The sequence below is a fragment of the Acinonyx jubatus genome, chromosome B1 (genome assembly GCF_027475565.1).
Source record: "Acinonyx jubatus isolate Ajub_Pintada_27869175 chromosome B1, VMU_Ajub_asm_v1.0, whole genome shotgun sequence".
Lineage (NCBI taxonomy): Eukaryota > Metazoa > Chordata > Mammalia > Carnivora > Felidae > Acinonyx > Acinonyx jubatus.
The window spans coordinates 40,750,670-40,767,440 of record NC_069382.1 but is presented as its reverse complement, the minus strand read 5'-3'; the positions used below and the strand labels follow the sequence as shown (position 1 = coordinate 40,767,440).

The 16,771-nt window shown below is 40.4% G+C and overlaps 1 protein-coding gene across 3 annotated transcripts in view; it reads right to left on the bottom strand.

Annotated features, from left to right (window-relative positions):
- Positions 1-16,771, bottom strand: part of ZMAT4 (zinc finger matrin-type 4) — a 343,796-nt gene that overhangs the window by 264,166 nt on the left and 62,859 nt on the right. For all 3 annotated transcript variants that reach the window (XM_053216542.1, XM_027071140.2, XM_027071133.2), the window contains exon 2: positions 10,950-11,055. In XM_053216542.1, the coding sequence (XP_053072517.1) occupies positions 10,950-11,051 (102 nt within the window). In that variant the 5' untranslated portion in view covers positions 11,052-11,055. The remainder of the gene's footprint in view (positions 1-10,949; positions 11,056-16,771) is intronic.

Genomic DNA, 16,771 nt, shown 5'->3' with positions numbered 1-16,771 from the left:
GAAATAGCCAGGTAAGAATGAGATTCACATCACAATGTCTTATGTATACATTAAAAATACATGCCTACTCTGTGTATAATGACTTGCTTCCAAAGAGAAAAAAGAGTAAATTTACAGTGGATTAATCTGGCAAACACTACCTTGAGCTAAAAGATCAAGGTGAACATCAACAGTGATAAGTCATGTTGATAATACTACCCTTGATGAGATGTGATGAGAATGGCACTTCACCTCTGACAGCTTCCTCACCGAGAACACAGAACCCCATATGAATCGTGAGAAAAAATCTCCACTGAGGGTCATTCAACTACCTGACCAGTAGTCTTCAAAATTATCAAGGCCATCAAACACAAGGAAAGTCTGAGAACCTGTCAGTCTCTGGGATCCCACATGTAGGGTGGAATCCTGGAACAGAAAAAGGACATTTGGTAAAAACTAGGGAAATCTAAATAAAGTACGAACTTCACACTTTATAATGTAGGTTATATAATAATAGTAATAATAAATATTATGATACATTACATATGTTAAATGCTGTGACAAATATGCCATAGTAATGCAAGATGTTTAGGGGACACTGGGTCAAGGTTTACAGGAATGTTCCATACTATGTTTGTAACTTTTCTGTATACCTAAAACTAATCTAAAATGAAAATTAAAGTATACATGCCCACAAAGCAATACATATTTTAAAGAACACATATAAATAAAAAACACACCAACTCTAATAAAAGGGTTACCTGTGGAGATGGGCATGAGGCATGGAAATAAAATGAGAGAAGACACTGAACGTTCTCATGTTACAGAAGAAGGAGCTAGAAGGGTTAAGTTACTTTGCCAAGATTGTACTTACAACGTAGGCTTCTGACCTTGAATACAGCAGAAGCTCTTTTTATAACTCAGCCCTGCTTTCCCTACTCTGAGGAAAAGCTGAGAGTGAATTTACTTCACAGGCAGAAAATAAAGAGTATAGCAGGTGAGCCAAAAAGGAGCGTGAACTTTTCCATAAAGTTGAAAAAAGGTGAAGGTGTTTCTCTGGGGCTTAAAGCAAGTGGCAGCACCCCAAAGGGCTCTGAGTTTAAATGTGGGGGCTGGCTTTAGGGCCATAGAACACCGGGGAGTAATATCAAGAGGTATTGTTTAGGCAGAAACTGGAGAAGCTTAGTTTCCAGAAGATAGACTTATTAACACTAAGCGCAGAGCCCCAGAGAATTGATACAAACACGAAATGAGTAGGATTTCTTGGATCAGAATGCAGGGCAACATCTGAGGTCAGGGGTAAGGTTTGTGACTGCAAGGCCGGAAGAGGTCCTCTAGAAGCCCGGAGGAAGATGAGCAGCACAGATAGAAAAGAGTTTTGTTCTAGTTTTCCTATTTTCTTAGTAAAATCTAAAAACTGCCTGTAGGTTTTGCACAATGAAGGAAGGAGTGTTTCTATATTTGAATCAGTAGAGAGTGGACATAAGATCCCTTTCAGCACCCGGGCCTCCCAGAGACCAAGGATACCTGAAGGATTGAGCAAGGAGACAAGAGCCATAGTCACAGGAGGGAGCGATTTGGAGGTGGCATGGGCATTTCCTGATGAGATGCATTTACATCTTTATATGACCCTCAGAGAAAGTGATGGAAATCAAAGTTAGAAAAACTCTACCCCAAATTAAGTCATCTTAGTAAAAGCCTAAGGAAACTAATTAAATTCTCAAAATCACAGAGAAGGAGGAAGCATGCTGTCCTCAACACCCTCTCCCATCATGAGAAGAAATAAAGACAAAGACACAAGGCTTAGATCAACACTCAAGCCCACTTACTTAGGTCATTAGCCTTTAAGAATCCTCTGTCTGCTAATGTCTTTAAAAAAAAAAAATTAACAAGACCAGATGGCTTGGTGATGAGGAGGTCAGGAATGCGTATGTTTCCAAGTGAATGCTGGGATGGAAAGCTGGAGGAAACACTGTCACTGTCAATAACAAACTAGTACAGACTGGGATCTGAAAATCAACAGATATGTATGTGCCTCACTCAAAGAGCGTTCACAGGGAGAAAATCTTTTTTACACCAGTTTTATCAGTGCTACCAAGGAGTCATCAGTCAATTCAGTAAATATTTCTGTACAAATTATGACACATTCATGTAATGGATATCTATGCCCCAATTAAAACAAATAAAAAAAAAAAAACGGAGGGTCTAGCATGTCGCCATTTGCAGAAAATATATCAAAGGAAAAATTAAGTTTTATCTATATGCATAGAATATTTCAAAGAAAATTGTCACACTTTTCAACTGAGAAGGATAATTGGGGAGCTAAGGAACAGGTGGGAGACTTTTCACATTACGCACTCTTTCATGCTTCTTTAATTTTGAATCTCGTGAATTTATTGCCGCTTCAAAAAATGAATAAAATGCTAAAATAAAAAGATTAAATATTTATATGTTTATACCCCACTATTTTTGTCTTTATTAAGACTTTAAGAATACAGATCAAGTAACATCTACATCTAATGCAAAAGAGTAAAATAAATAACTAAGAGATACAGACTAAAGTAAAACAAGGAAAAGAAAAGAATAGAATCCAGAGGTAAAGTGAGGACAGAAAAATCCTATATAGAATACTGTCTAGAGGCACCTGAGTGATTCAGTCGGTTAAGCGTCTGACTCTTGATTTTTTGGCTTAGGTCGTGACCTCCCAATTCCTAAGATCAAGCCCCACATCAGACTCCTTGCCAACAGCACATAGCCTGCTTGGGATCCTCTCTCCCTCTCTCTCTCTCTCTGCTTGTCCCCTGCTAATGCTTTCTCTCTCTCTTTCTCTCAAAATAAATAAACTTAAAAAAAAAAAAAGAATCCTGTCTAGTTGCTGGACATGGCCATGAATTTGGTGACAAAAGCAAAGCAGGAAACAAGATCAAAGAGTCCAATACCAATAATAAACTAGCCTCTGAGCAGAGGAATGACCTTTCCTACAAGAGAGAGAACATGGAAATTTCTCTCAAACATCCATCTTTTAGAAGACACTGAGATACCACACATTATGTCCTCAGCCTCAGCACACAACTGGACCCCTGCAGAGGCTGCTCCTGGATCACCTATGTGAGGAGAGGGCAGGCCTTCAGACAGCTGAGGGATGCAGAATTCAGGACCTGGGGGACCAGTGCCCTAGGCCCAAAATGGTAGAGCAGAAAAGAAATCCTACTCTTCTGACATGACACTCAGTACACAGGCCCCAAATTCCAAATGGAAAATCTCTGTGCTTGACCAATTAGGTCAGAGGAATTGGAGAGAAAATCCTTATCTGATAGCATTTTAGCCCCTGTCTTTTATTCATTTTTTTAAATATTTTTTTTGAGAGAGAGACAGAGTGCGAGCAGGGGAGGGTCAGAGAGAGGGAGACACAGATTCCGAAGCAGGATCCAGGCTCTGAGCTGTCAGCACAGAGCCTTATGTGGGGCTCAGACCCACTAACTGTCACATCATGACATGAGCCGAAGTCGGACGCTTAACCAACTGAGCCACCCAGGTGCCCCATATTCCCTTGTATTTTAGACAAACAACATGTTTGTTTCTGTCTCCTACAAAGCACTGTGATGAATAGGCACCATCTTCATCGCAGCCCCCAGCCACTTTATTTCCAGAATCATTCCTGTTTCCTTGCCAAGCCTACCCCCTTTGGGATGCATGGGACTTCCTCTCTTCCTCTTTCTTCTCCACCCTCACTTCATCCTCAATATCCCCAAAGTAGGTTCTAACCACCACATCCCCTGTAGTGTCATACACATAATATAGTACACTGAGACAATGCTATGTGCTCACCAAACTGGCTCCCATTTCCTCCTGGGTACATAGCTAAGCTCATTTGCCAGCTCCCATATAGTCAGAAGAAAACACAATTAAGTTCTGGCTAGTGGAATGTGTGTGGACATGATGCCTCTTCCAGGCCTGGCCCCCAAAAATGTCCTGCACAAATCACCAACATTGCCCATCGTTTCCTCAGGTGCGAGCTGGATTTTGATACTCAGGGCAATGTCAGAAGCAAAGATGGTGGAATTTCTGTTAGCTTGAGTCTTAAATGATTACACAGTACAAAATCCCCCTCTGGCAACCCACAGTGGGCTATAATGTGAGCAACAAATCATTTTTATTTCTTTATTACTACCATTAGCCTACCTTGGCCAACATAGAAACGGAGGCTCTCCCATAACAAAAAACTTAAATATTTGACATTGACTTAGATGAGATGGATGATAAGTAGGGAGGGTAAAGATATAGCAGATCCAGGTTATTCAGTGGCAAAACACTGGCAAAAACTATTGACTACAATACTGTGGAATGTAGACTACCTGCTTACTGAGCTTACAGTTCTTGGGGAACTAGATGGTTCTGTGCTAGGAGATCGTTACATTTCTAAAACAACCAGAAGATGATGGAAACACAGAATGCTTGCATATATGTTGTTGGCTGCTAATTGTCTGTTATTGATTGTGGGTCAGGTTTTTTATGAAAGAATCATAAAATTCTAAGAACTGTAATGTGTAACTGGCACATTAGCAGATAGAAATAAAAAAAGAGTTATCCTAGAAATTATGGACTTACTTAGAAAAGTCATTTATTTGCTAATTGCTTCCAATCACCAAGAAATGAAAGATGTCCTATTAAAAGACATTGTGTGCTGAAGACCCAGTGAGACTTCTCAGTCGCACATTGTGACTCAAGACTTTGGCAAAAACCGGACTGAGGATGTGATATTTCTACCTACTTTCAGATAACCTCAAGATGGCCACTATTAAACTGAAGAATAGAAACAGGCACAGAGACGAGGAAGGAATAAAACAAAGAAGACTCCTTGAAATTGTGTCTAGGAAAGAACTGTGTGGTGACAACACATAAAACTTTCTAAAAGAAAATAAATCAGAAGGCTTCTATATCACTGAGAGAATTGTATTGCTAAAGCAATTATTATCTTGAATTAGAAAAGCTTTGAATATTCCACATGCCTTAAATCAGTCTCAGGAAGGAAGTGGGCTATGAATGCTGGCAGTTCCCAAAGATAGTATAGGACCCGAGATCCATTTCAGATGTGGTGATGACAATGGATGGTGAAAGAACTGTGGAGGGTAGATATAGGGTCATTAAGAAAAATGGACAAGAAAGTCCTTCTCACAGAGGAAGGTCAGAATCTATTCAGGGAACTCCCCCTACTCCTTGAAAAAAGATACTTCTTAATGCCTTCCCTGCAGCATTCCAGCTCTGCTATGGGCCAGTGATCAGTCTGGCTTCTTTTCTTCCCTTTTCTGAATCAGAAATGTTACCACTGTCCTCACCACTCTAAAGTAGGAGGAGGAGGGGTGACCTTCCTGTTTTCCTCACAGGCTGCTGAGCCCAGAGGAATCACATCGTATCTGATGGAGAGATTTACTCCCTCCCTGGAGACTCTGAAATTTGAGCTGAACAAAGTGACTAGGTAGGGCTTGCGGGTGTTTCCATGGAGAAGGGACATGTACTCTATGTGTTAAAAGAAAAATGGAATGGATTTCTGGTGACTAGAGGAGTAGACTGTAGCAGAGATAATCCTATGTGTTTGTTGAACTCATTTCATTTTCTTACACATTTAAATTCTTTTCCCAACTTCCCCTGTAGCTAGGTGAGACCATGTAATTGAGTTCTAGCCAATGGAAGACAGCCTGGCTCCTAAAATCCACCAAGCGATGTCATATGCTCTCAGCAAATGAGCACTCATGCTACAGAGCACACTCTACCAACCCTTAACCAATGAGCATTAAGCACACACCATCTGACAACGTTTCATAGCCAATGTGTGTGTTGCCCTGAGTTGAGAGTGTTCTTCAGTCTACTGTTGTTTGCTTCATGGTAGCCTCTCTATTAACCATTTCTTTTGTGTTCCAGTGAACTATTTTGACTAGTAATAATTGATAAAAGATAAAATGACTGGACTTGCTGGAATAAAAACAATGGAAAAATATGAGAATAGTTAGAAACTTTACAGAAGCTCAAGAGTCTTCAATGAAATGGTCAAGAAACAGAGGTAAAGACCATTAGGCAATGGGGAACAGATTGAAGTCCTCTGACATTACAGAGGGTAACAAAAATAGTGTTAGCCTCGGCAAATGAGCCAATAATGGTATTAACAGCATCTGGGAGAAATTAAGCATGTCATGACTGTAAGAGGTTTGGAGAGACTGAAGCAGTGATTCTCAATGCACAGTGCAAAGAAGCATCTCCATGAGAATCTTGCTATAAAGATCTTTTATTGTCCTCACCCAGGTAGCATTTGCATCTCCAGGAGCATATCACCTGCAATACCCAGGATGGCTGTTGACCCAGTGAACCCAGACAGAACTCAAGTCCAGTTAGTATGGCTGACGGGTTGCAGAAACATAACATGATACTGACCAACTACTCTCATACATAGAAAAGGAGTTGCCCAGCCTGCATGCTTACTCAGAAAAAAAGAAAAGGAAAAAGCAAAGTTGAGAAGCTATGAGAGATGAAGGGAGAAAAGTCATTAAAGGCTTAGTAGTAGAAAAAAATCATGCTGCTTTAATCAGCATATATAAAGAACCTCAGTTTTTACTTTGTTATCACTAACCACAAAGCACTTACATCCCACCTACTACCAGACTTACAGAGACCAAAAGGTCATCCTTTGGTTATTCCCCTGGATTAAATAGAAGTTAGGGAAGGCCAAAGTTCTGTTGGATGACACTGAAAAAGGTGAAATAAGAAAAATTGGTTTGTGTGCCTCTGTAGGCTCTATGTGCCTGCTGTTTCCCTGACGAGAGAACAGTCCTGGACTCTGCCACTCCTGGGTGGCTTAATGGGGTTCATTTATCAAGACTGACATTACTTCAAGACTCAGAAATGTTTGAAAGGTTTTTCATCAATTTAGAGAATTGTCTTTCTTAGAACTACAAAACCATCACCTATATCTTGAGGCCAGCTCCTGAGTACAGGTTGACTCCCAATGTATACCAATGCCTCTTCTGGCACACCCATCAATGCTTCCATTAAACTTAACCCACTGCTTCCCTCTACCAGTCCCCAAATTCAGCCTCTTCATCAACCTACAAGTGCCTACGATGGCACAATGGGTCAAACTCTAGGGTTGACACTGTAGAAGTAAATGAAGAAACTCAGTGCATGACTCTTGCCTGCCTTCAGGAAGCATACAATCTTGTTTGAAGGTGCCAGTATACCTGAGTCATTGATTTTGCAAGGAACAATTAATTACACAGGAAGAGACAAGCAGCAGGAACTGGCCGATTTATGCCGACTTCATTGATTCTGCCTGACAAGAGTTCTCTCTTTCCTTCTAGATCACTCATTCATATTTTTCCTTTAGCTTTACTCAAGAAAAAAAAAAATTCCCTGTCTTTTTTAGTTCATTTCTCATGGCCTTCCGTATACAAATCCTCTTCTTCCTACACGCCAGAAAACTACTCACTCCTTCACTCATGCAAGCAACTCTTTCCTTTTGCAGAAAATTATTCTTTAGCCACTTAAAACTACAACCAACTGCTCACGTGGCCTCACTAGAAAATTATTGCTAACCTCTATAACATCCAGGCATGTTGAAAGGCACACGTGAAAGCTTTCTCTTCCCCCTGTTTCTGTGCCTACTTGTTCTATTGACTCAGTGAGCAGAGACAACATCTAATTATATTTTCCACCCAAAGATTAACATGTTATTAATGCTTAGCAAGTAAGAAAAATAATAATGTCTTTATATTTCCCATTTTTTCCACTTCAGGATTTCATATGCAAAAAGAGATTTTAAAAGTATAGCATGGAAGTGTTTTGGGTCCATTAGACATATATTAGGTTTTTCTGTCCTCCTATACAAAGGTTCAGCCTTTTAAATGGGGCATGCAGCTATTAAGCATTAACCCATCTGTTTTTTCTCTTTTACTTCAAAAGGCTGGCACACTAGTTCCATAGCCAAAGTCATACCAAAGCTGTTCGTTTCCTAACAATACACCTTGACCACCACCAATGGACTGTCGTTCAGAAATGCTGTCAAGTTACCAAATGCTTAAGAGCCACAGGAAAGTACAAAGTCCCCTTTCCTTTACCTTCTGACCCCACGTGACCCTTACATACTACAGTGCACCTCCCTTCCCTAACACAAATCCTCCTCATAGCTCCTTGGAGATACCTCTCATTCTAGCAACCCCTAAACTTAACCCATCCATCAAGGCCTATATAATTCATGACATTCCCAACAAATCTTTCTTGGCCATAATAGCTCTTCGTGGTGACCTGCTCTTTAGAATTTGGAATATGAAAAAACCTAAAACGTTAACAGCACTACATAGCATATATCAGAAAGTCAAAGGGGCAGAAGAATTAACACTCTGTTTAAATCACATCAGATCAGCAGCTCCTTCAAAGCAGGCAGAATTCTACAGATCACGTCCTCAGTATCACACACCTATTTATACCACATTGAACCACCCATGGCTTTTCTGCCCAACAAAGTTTATGAGCTTCTTGGGGGCAGAGACTGTTTCTCATAGAGTTTCAGAATTCCCTGTAATAACTAATACTAATAGTGCTGGACACAGCAGAAAACACAGTGGATTCTTTTTGATTTGCCCCGTAGGGAAGCTGGGAATATTTTCTAGTTGAGTAAAATCAAGCTAAAGCAATACATCAGTGATAGAGCATTGAGACTCAGTGTGATAACATTTTCAATGACCTGAGTGGGATTTCACACTCATAGAGACCCACTCTTCATGCAATTTCAGCAGAGAGAGTGTATGTGGCGGGAGGGAGGAGATGAACAGGGTCAGATTATCAATTCTCAAATGGCCTTCAAGATCATCGGATGGAAGCCATCATCCTCTTAGAGATGAAAAATTGGGGAAGCCTCCTAACGGAAGCTGGTAAGACCGGATTGCTCAGGAGGTGTGAACCCTGTTCATATCCCCAGCAGCTTTGCAGCAACTATGTGTAGTGCTGTTTGTCTTGGAAAGAAGTACCCCACCTCTGCCTGGAAGCAGGGAGTAAACCATCATTTAGAGTCCTCATCCATGCTTAATGGAAGTGTGTTTAATGTTGTTTTGATGATGTGTAACACTGTTAATTGCAGCTATATTTTGATTGCTTTCTTTTCTCTATCTTATCTATGGTACATGCAACAAATATTAACACATTCTCTAAACAATTAAATTGTGCCACAGCAAGGATACAGAGTGGTAACAGGAAAACCTGTGTTCAAATAACTAAACCCTTAATTGAGCAGCTAAGATCTTTTTCTTTAAAAAAATTCTTTTTTCAATTTTCTGACATTACTTTTCTAGTTCAGGTAACAATAAAGCAGTGCTGGACTGTGTCACCAAGGTATTTTTGTTAACAAGCACTAACTGTACATCTGTGATGTGCAGGCACTATTCCAGGAATTACGGAAGAGCAAATGAATAAAACTCTGCTTCTGCCCTCAAGAATCTAGTAAGAAGATTAAAACTGAACACAAAAAGTCTAATAAAGGGAGAACATAAAGGGCTAATAGGAAGCTATGGAATTTGAGAGTAGGAATGAATTCCCTGATTTTCCTTAACTGAGGAAATCATATTAATAAAAACCATGTGTGTTTATAAAGCAATACCCACCAAAATTAGAAAGTTCTTAATATCAGAAGATGGATATCTTCCATTTTAGATCATTCTTTTGAGCTCACATTTACTTCTAACACTTGATTGCCTACTGACAAAAGAATATGCTAACTTTTTTTCACAGATTCTGATTTTTAAAAGTTTTCTCAGAAGAGCATGCTTTATTTGCCTGCATCAGACTATTGCTGCAATGGAGTTAATAATGAAAAGCAATATAATTTTGTATGTTCAGCACACTTTACAGCTTCCAAAGCATTTTCACAAATACTATTTCAATAGGTCTCACTTGGTCACCACAAAACCCCAGGAAGTACATGGGGTCAGTTTATTGTGTTTCTGGGCATGTGCATGTGCAAGTTAATTTTATTTTTTATTTAATTTTATTTTTTTATCATGCACAGAGGAACCGGAGGCTCAGAGGAGTCTGGTGAGTGACGGTGACAACTGGCATTTGTCAGGCTTGTCAGACAAAAAGAAAATTGCTGGCTAAGCCCTCCAATCTAAAATAACTCACAAGTTATTACACTTGAAAACTCGTGTTCCCACTGGTATATGTTCTCTCATAAGGTGAATATGCCCTGGGCAGCACTCAGCATCTGGGGGCACCCAGTGTCCCCTTGTCCCCATGTGCGGCACCTTGTCCCCACCCAGAACATTGGCCAACCCTTCTTCTCTCATTCTCTGTTCTCAGTAGAGGATTAAAAGGCAACTATTTGTTCTTCCACCCTAAAAAGCCACTGAATCATGTCCTTCAAAAGTATTTGGATTTTGAAACTTTGCTACAACTTTACAGGGAAAGTCCTTAGGCTGATAAACACATGTAGGGCAGCAGCCATCGTGTGGAAGGAATTTGATGCTGAATCACTGATGCTGCCATCTCTCTGGACAGTGATTAACAAAAGGCCTCTGAGCTTATCTTCAGGGTCATAGAAGGAAAGAGAAGCTGGCACTAATGCATCCTGCCCTGTGTCCCTGAAAGGAACTTCAGGGATGAGCAATGACAGATTTAACAAGTAGAGAAAGCCCATTGAGTCCCCAGGGGCTGAGGCACCAAAAAAAAAAAAAAAAAAAAAAAAAAAAAAAAGGAAAAATAAAAAGACAGAATCTGGGAAGCAGCCAGAGTCTGAGACTGATGTCCCTAGGCCTCTGTCCCCACCCCACACATGCACATTTGCCCCAGCCTGATCTCAGACTGTAAAGGCTCAAGCCCTGTGGCTCTTGAAACATGCCCTGAGACGAAAAGGATCTGTCCTCAAGTCCCACACCATGTCTGCACCACTCTTTCTTCCACTGAAAACATCAAATGGGAAAAGCCGTCCTTACCTCGTAATGAGCCACGCGCTGAGATTCGGATATCAGTTGTGCACTGCACACTTTGCAGTAACTGTCTGTAAATAAATCCTGATCGATATCGGAGGACTTCATCAGGCTAAAGGAGAATCAACAGAAGAAAAATGAGTCCACTGCCTTGATGTTTATGCAGGACATTAACTGTGTGCAAAAGCTAGAGCACAGTCACAGACCCCATGATAGTAGCAGTGGGGGAGAACACCCTACACCTTAGGTGATACCATGTCAGTTAACCACAATAAGTGTAGAGTTTATAATTTTCTTATAAATGCCCAGCAAGACTGCTGGTACCCTACAAAATAGAAATGCACCTTTAATTTTCTCTTTCTGACAAATCAGATTTCTATCTAGTGCATTGCCAAGGATTTACGTGAGAGGATATTTTCATATGTGATTTATATTAACAAACCATTGTAAGCATTCAATACATGCAATGTAAGAAAGAAGTTGAATGAATTCTGAGACATCCACATTCTAGAATACGATGTGCCTTCCAAATCCAAATGCAAATCGAATTCTTTTTTTTTTAATTTTTCAATGTTTATTTATTTCTGAGACAGAGAGAGACAGAGCACGAGTGGGGAAGAGGCAGAGAGAGAGGGAGACACAGAATCCAAAGCAGGTTCCAGGCTCTGAGCTGTCAGCCCAGAGCCCTACGCAGGGCTCAAACCCGTGAACCGTGAGATCATGACCTGAGCCGAAGTCGGTTGCTCAACTGACTGAGCCACCAAGGCACCCCGAAATCAAATTCTTCTTTAAAGGAATGTTTAATGAAATAGGACAAAGTTTACCATTAACAACAAAACCGTTTACAACACAGTATGTACAGTATTATACTAAATTTGTTTTAAAATATGTATAGGTGCATAGGAAAGCATCCCAGGAAGTTTTAATAAAGTGTTAATAGCAGTTATCTTTCAGAGATTATAGGTAATTACTTATGTAATTTTATTTTTTTCCTACAATGAACATATATTATTTTTGTAGTACATGGAAAAAAGTTAGCTTTGTCAAGAAACTTATAGGCAATATAAAATTTAGTTTTGAGTTGAATAGCTATATTACAGAATTAAAAAATAAAATCAGGATAAACTGTAACTTTTCTTGCAAGCCTATACCCTGTAAAGTGAGAAGCTCTTATCATCCATGCTGACTCTTCCACATTTAGGGTTACTGATATTCATAAAAGCCACCTAGGCCATTACACACCACAATTGAGCCCCCAAAGGTAAATAAACATATTGTCGAATCCCCAATCCTGAATCAAAGTGCAGCCAAGGGTCTCACACTTGTGAAAGTGATCTGTCACAAAGGTATCTCATAGCAGCTGTAGTGTGAAGTTACCACCGTAGAAACACATGCCAGCGCATCAGAACGCTTTCCTCCAACACAGAAACTCCATTTCATTTTACCTCCTACCTGCCAGGTAAAATGTAAGAACTATGCCAGAGAGCAAGATGTATGGAGAGGCAAAAGGATTTCAGACAACAGGGATGTGGTGAGCACCCTGGAGCTTATCTTGCTCCCATGCCCTCATTTGATATATGAGAGTGTTTGAAGTCACATAGTTGATCATTGGCATGGCCATATTTTCTGTCTGGTTTGCATGACTCCAATTTCCACACTACAAATCCATGCCAGGTCCAGTCCAGGTCTCATGCTACTTGCCAACCATGTGATGTTGGATGAGTCACTAAACCTTCCAGTCTCAGTTTCCCCCTACACAAATTAAGATAAAATATTATCCATGCCTTTTTAGAGAACCGTGGTGAAACTTAGGAGAAATATAGAAGAAGGTACTATATAAACTGTAAAACTCTCTTCATTTGAAAGGGATCATCAGTACATTTTTAATAATATCCTAATGTTAATAAGATGCTGGCCAGGTCTTAACCAATGCAACAAAATAAAGGACAGTGGTTTGTTTTAAGTGATTTTTGAAATCATCTAATTTTGTAGCTGGACTACAAAATAAAGTATCTGCCTGAATAAAAAGCTTCCTGCCTCAACAACTGCAAACTCACTTTCTATCCTTGTCCTTGGCTATAGTGGCCCATTCGGGGCATTTGATTTCCAAAATTCAAAAAGATTCACAGATTTTGCTCCTAAGAGATGATGGTGACTCTGCTTTTTCAATGCCCTGAGTACCAACAGTAATGCCAGGTAGTAAGGACTATAGACTCTCATAGTTGAAGTGGATTGTTATTTCTGGAAGGCTCATTCCTGGCAGAAAACTCAGTCAGCCTGGAGTCTAGCACCTGCAGTGCCTGGAGACTCACTACCTAACATGGCAACCTGTTCCAAAGAGTCTGGCAACTCTAGCAGTTAGGTATTTTTCAGGTTGAATCAAAATCTGTCCCACTGAAGCTTTCACTCACTGATCCTGTCTTTGGGTACAACATACAAAAATCCTACTATCCTTTTTCATGAGATATCCTCTCTCAAGTACCTAAAGATAGCTCTCTTCTATCTACTCTGAACCCGTCCTGACTTACCATCTTGGTCTGTGTCTATTTCTTTATGGTCCATCTTCAGAGGCAGTGCCAAGAACAGAATGACCATTTCAAAGATGGTCTAAATCAGGCAGAGGATCACAAGTCCAAATGACCATCCAAAATATCCATCATCATGTGTAATGGTCTCTATTCACATCCCAGAATGCAAATGGAGAAGAGGTGTTTTGATGATGGGAAAATGTAGTACAACATTTTGAAATGTCAAATGGGAAAAGAAAACTTACTAAGGTGTATTTTTTAAGCCAAGCTTCTATAAGTAGTTGTGTTTAAATATCATCATGTTCCCTGCTATTTCTAATAAAGAAGTGCACAAAAATAGATTCATGGGTGACCTGGTTAATAGGAATCTCCAAACTCACTGCACACTCCTTCCTCATTATACAACCGACTGCAGAAATCAAACACTGTGAAAGGATATTCAAGGTACGTGTCGGACCGAGTAGGGCCCGTAGGAGTCTGAGTCTCGGTAAAGCAGCTGTGCAGCAGAAATAGCTTTAAAGGCAGAATATAAAAATGTGTATACTAAAAAAAAAATTCAAAGGAAGAAGAGAATATCATGGCTTTTTCCACTGTTTTATATAAGAATATCGATTTGAAGACGCCCATATGCAGTAAAATGGCAATAAAGACCCCTCTGAAACGTACGAGGCCCAAATGGAAAACCTGAATAAGTTAAATTCCAGTGGGAGGCAATTAGTAGGCAAGTGTCAGACTGGTTTGTGTATAAGGCCTTTTCCCTAAGAAAAGAGAACTCTCTCTGTGTAGGTCACTTTAGACAACTAAAGAGCCTGATTTATGATTCAAAGAGTGGAATTCCCCAGGAAGAGGGTTGCCATTTGTTCCTTCCTCTGGCTTGTTTAGAATAGAATTCTCAGCTTCTCTGGGCTTCAAAAGTACAGATGAACTGTTAAGGACAAGGAGGGAAAACCAGACTACCTTTCTTTAGCCTTGTCCATGGTCCTGAATCAGCAGCTAAAGCAGAGACAGAGCAGGGCTGTTGATCAGTTAGTAACCAGTCAGACCCACTGTCTCATCAGAGCCAAGGTGTAGTGACCTCCAACCTGGGGACATGCTGACTATACTACATTCTGAGGCCCTGGAACATTCTGAGGAGGGATAGAAAAGCAGGGGAAGGAAGGGGTTTGATTTCCTGGATTTGAAACTGATCTGAATGAAAATTTCCTCAGTGTTCCCCACCCAGGCACGTTCCAAAGCAAACATTGATGATTTGAATAACCTATCACTCTTCAGTATTCACAGAGGACAGTGCTACCTTTATTTTACTAAAAAAGCCCAGAGGGAAGTTGGAGGCAGTAGTAGAACAGGAGTCTGATCAGATTCTCATTTGCTGTCCTAGGTCTCTATACAGTAATAAATCTATTTACATCTGGTAGCAGTGACAAGTGTAAGGCTCAGAGGTATAGCTAGGTGTATAAACAAAAGAAATATAAAGGGAGAGAGCTTTTGTTTGTTCAATAATTATTACTGAGCATCCACTATGTGTGAAGCACAGGAATAACAGAGGGCACAGCTCCTGTCTTCCAAATCTTTATGAGCTATTGAGTGAGAAGAGATAGATGCACACAGAATATCTAAGGCACAGGCAGCAAGCGTAATTTGGCTGGTAAAAAGCGACAGAGGATTGGAGAAGACAAGGTGATTATAAGGAACTCTTTAAGAAGGCTCTATAAGAGTTAAACATTTAAGAATGAATAGGATTAGAGTAGAGGAGTAGGAAATGGGTTTAAACCCAATAGGTTGCAATTCTTTTTGCTGGCATGGAGAAAAATATTACTAGTTGGCATGAGAAGATATATACAAGGGGCTTCAGTGGAACTTACTTGGGAATGCAACATAAGGGAAGGAGGCAGCGAAATTCAAGGGAAAGAAGGGTACACAAAGCTCAAGACCCAGATGGAAGGAGAGACTGAGGGAAAACAGCAGGTCCCAAAACATTTCTCAAGGTACAAGGAATGGCCTTTTTTAGGATCTTTAGATGCAGACATGAAGCCTTCCCCTCTGTTTCCTTCTGCTTCTCAAGAACAGATTTCAGGGACACAGCCTGAAAACCTAGAGAAACCTGAGGTTTCATGGCCAAGAGTAATATTCTTCATTCCATTCTGTTTCCAATCAGGCTAAAATAGCTTCTGACTCAAAGGTCCTAAAACCCATGCAGGGCTCTTCAGAGGAAAAAGAAATTAGTTCAAATCCATGTTTCGTTGCTTGCCAACTAGATTTTTGAGTGCAAAGTTACACATCCTCCCTGAGCCACCATTTCCTCATTTGTGTAACAGGGGAAACATGCTCACAGGTTCATTGTGAGGATTAGAGAGCATCTAACAAAGACTGCAGTATAAGGCAGACACTGAAAACTGGATATTACCACCATTATAATGAATATTATTAATTTTGTGTTATCATCATTCTTATTTTCAGGAGGGATTCTGTCAATATTTAAGTAAAGAAATAAATAGAACCACATTAAAGACTAAAGGGAGAATCGGTGTGTGGAAATAATAACTTTGATTGTCATCACCAGCCTCCTCTTTTGTATTAACAATATTCTCCACAAAAATGGCTCACTTCCACTAAATTCCACTGCCAGCTGATACTCAGGCCATATGCCCATGAGGACTCCATACTTCATAAACATTTAAATCCATTTTTGCTGCCAGTAGGTGTCGATACTGGCAGATGGAGCAGTTTGATGAGAACTCTCCCACCTTCTCTGTCTCCCACCCAGAGCTCTTCTGGCTGTGACTTGCCCCCTGTGGGACACAAAGGAAAGCACATGCCATCCAAAATCTGAATTAGACCAGCTTTCTGGACCCACAGCCACTGACTGTGGTAGCTCTGAGGTGGCCACAGCAGTCCTGCTGCCCATGTGGCATCCTTCACCCCAGTCCCATGTTGGTGATCACCACCAGTGGGTGTCCTGCCATAGGTTTGGGCATTTTAACTATAAAACTCATCCATAAGGGGGAGCCTGGGTGGCTCAGGTGGTTGAGCATCCAGCTTTGGCTCAGGTCATGATCCCATAGTCTGTGAATTCATGTCCTGCATCAGGCTCACTGCTGTCAGTAAGAAACCCGCTTCAAATCCTCTGTCCCCCATCTCCCTGCCCCTCCCCCACTCATATTCTCTCTCTCTCTCTCTCTCTCTCAAGAATAAAATAACATTTACAAAATATTAAAAGAAAACTAATCTATAAGATATAACAACCTACTTTCCACCCATTTTCTCACCACACTAGCCTTTTTAAAAGTAGTATTTCAGACC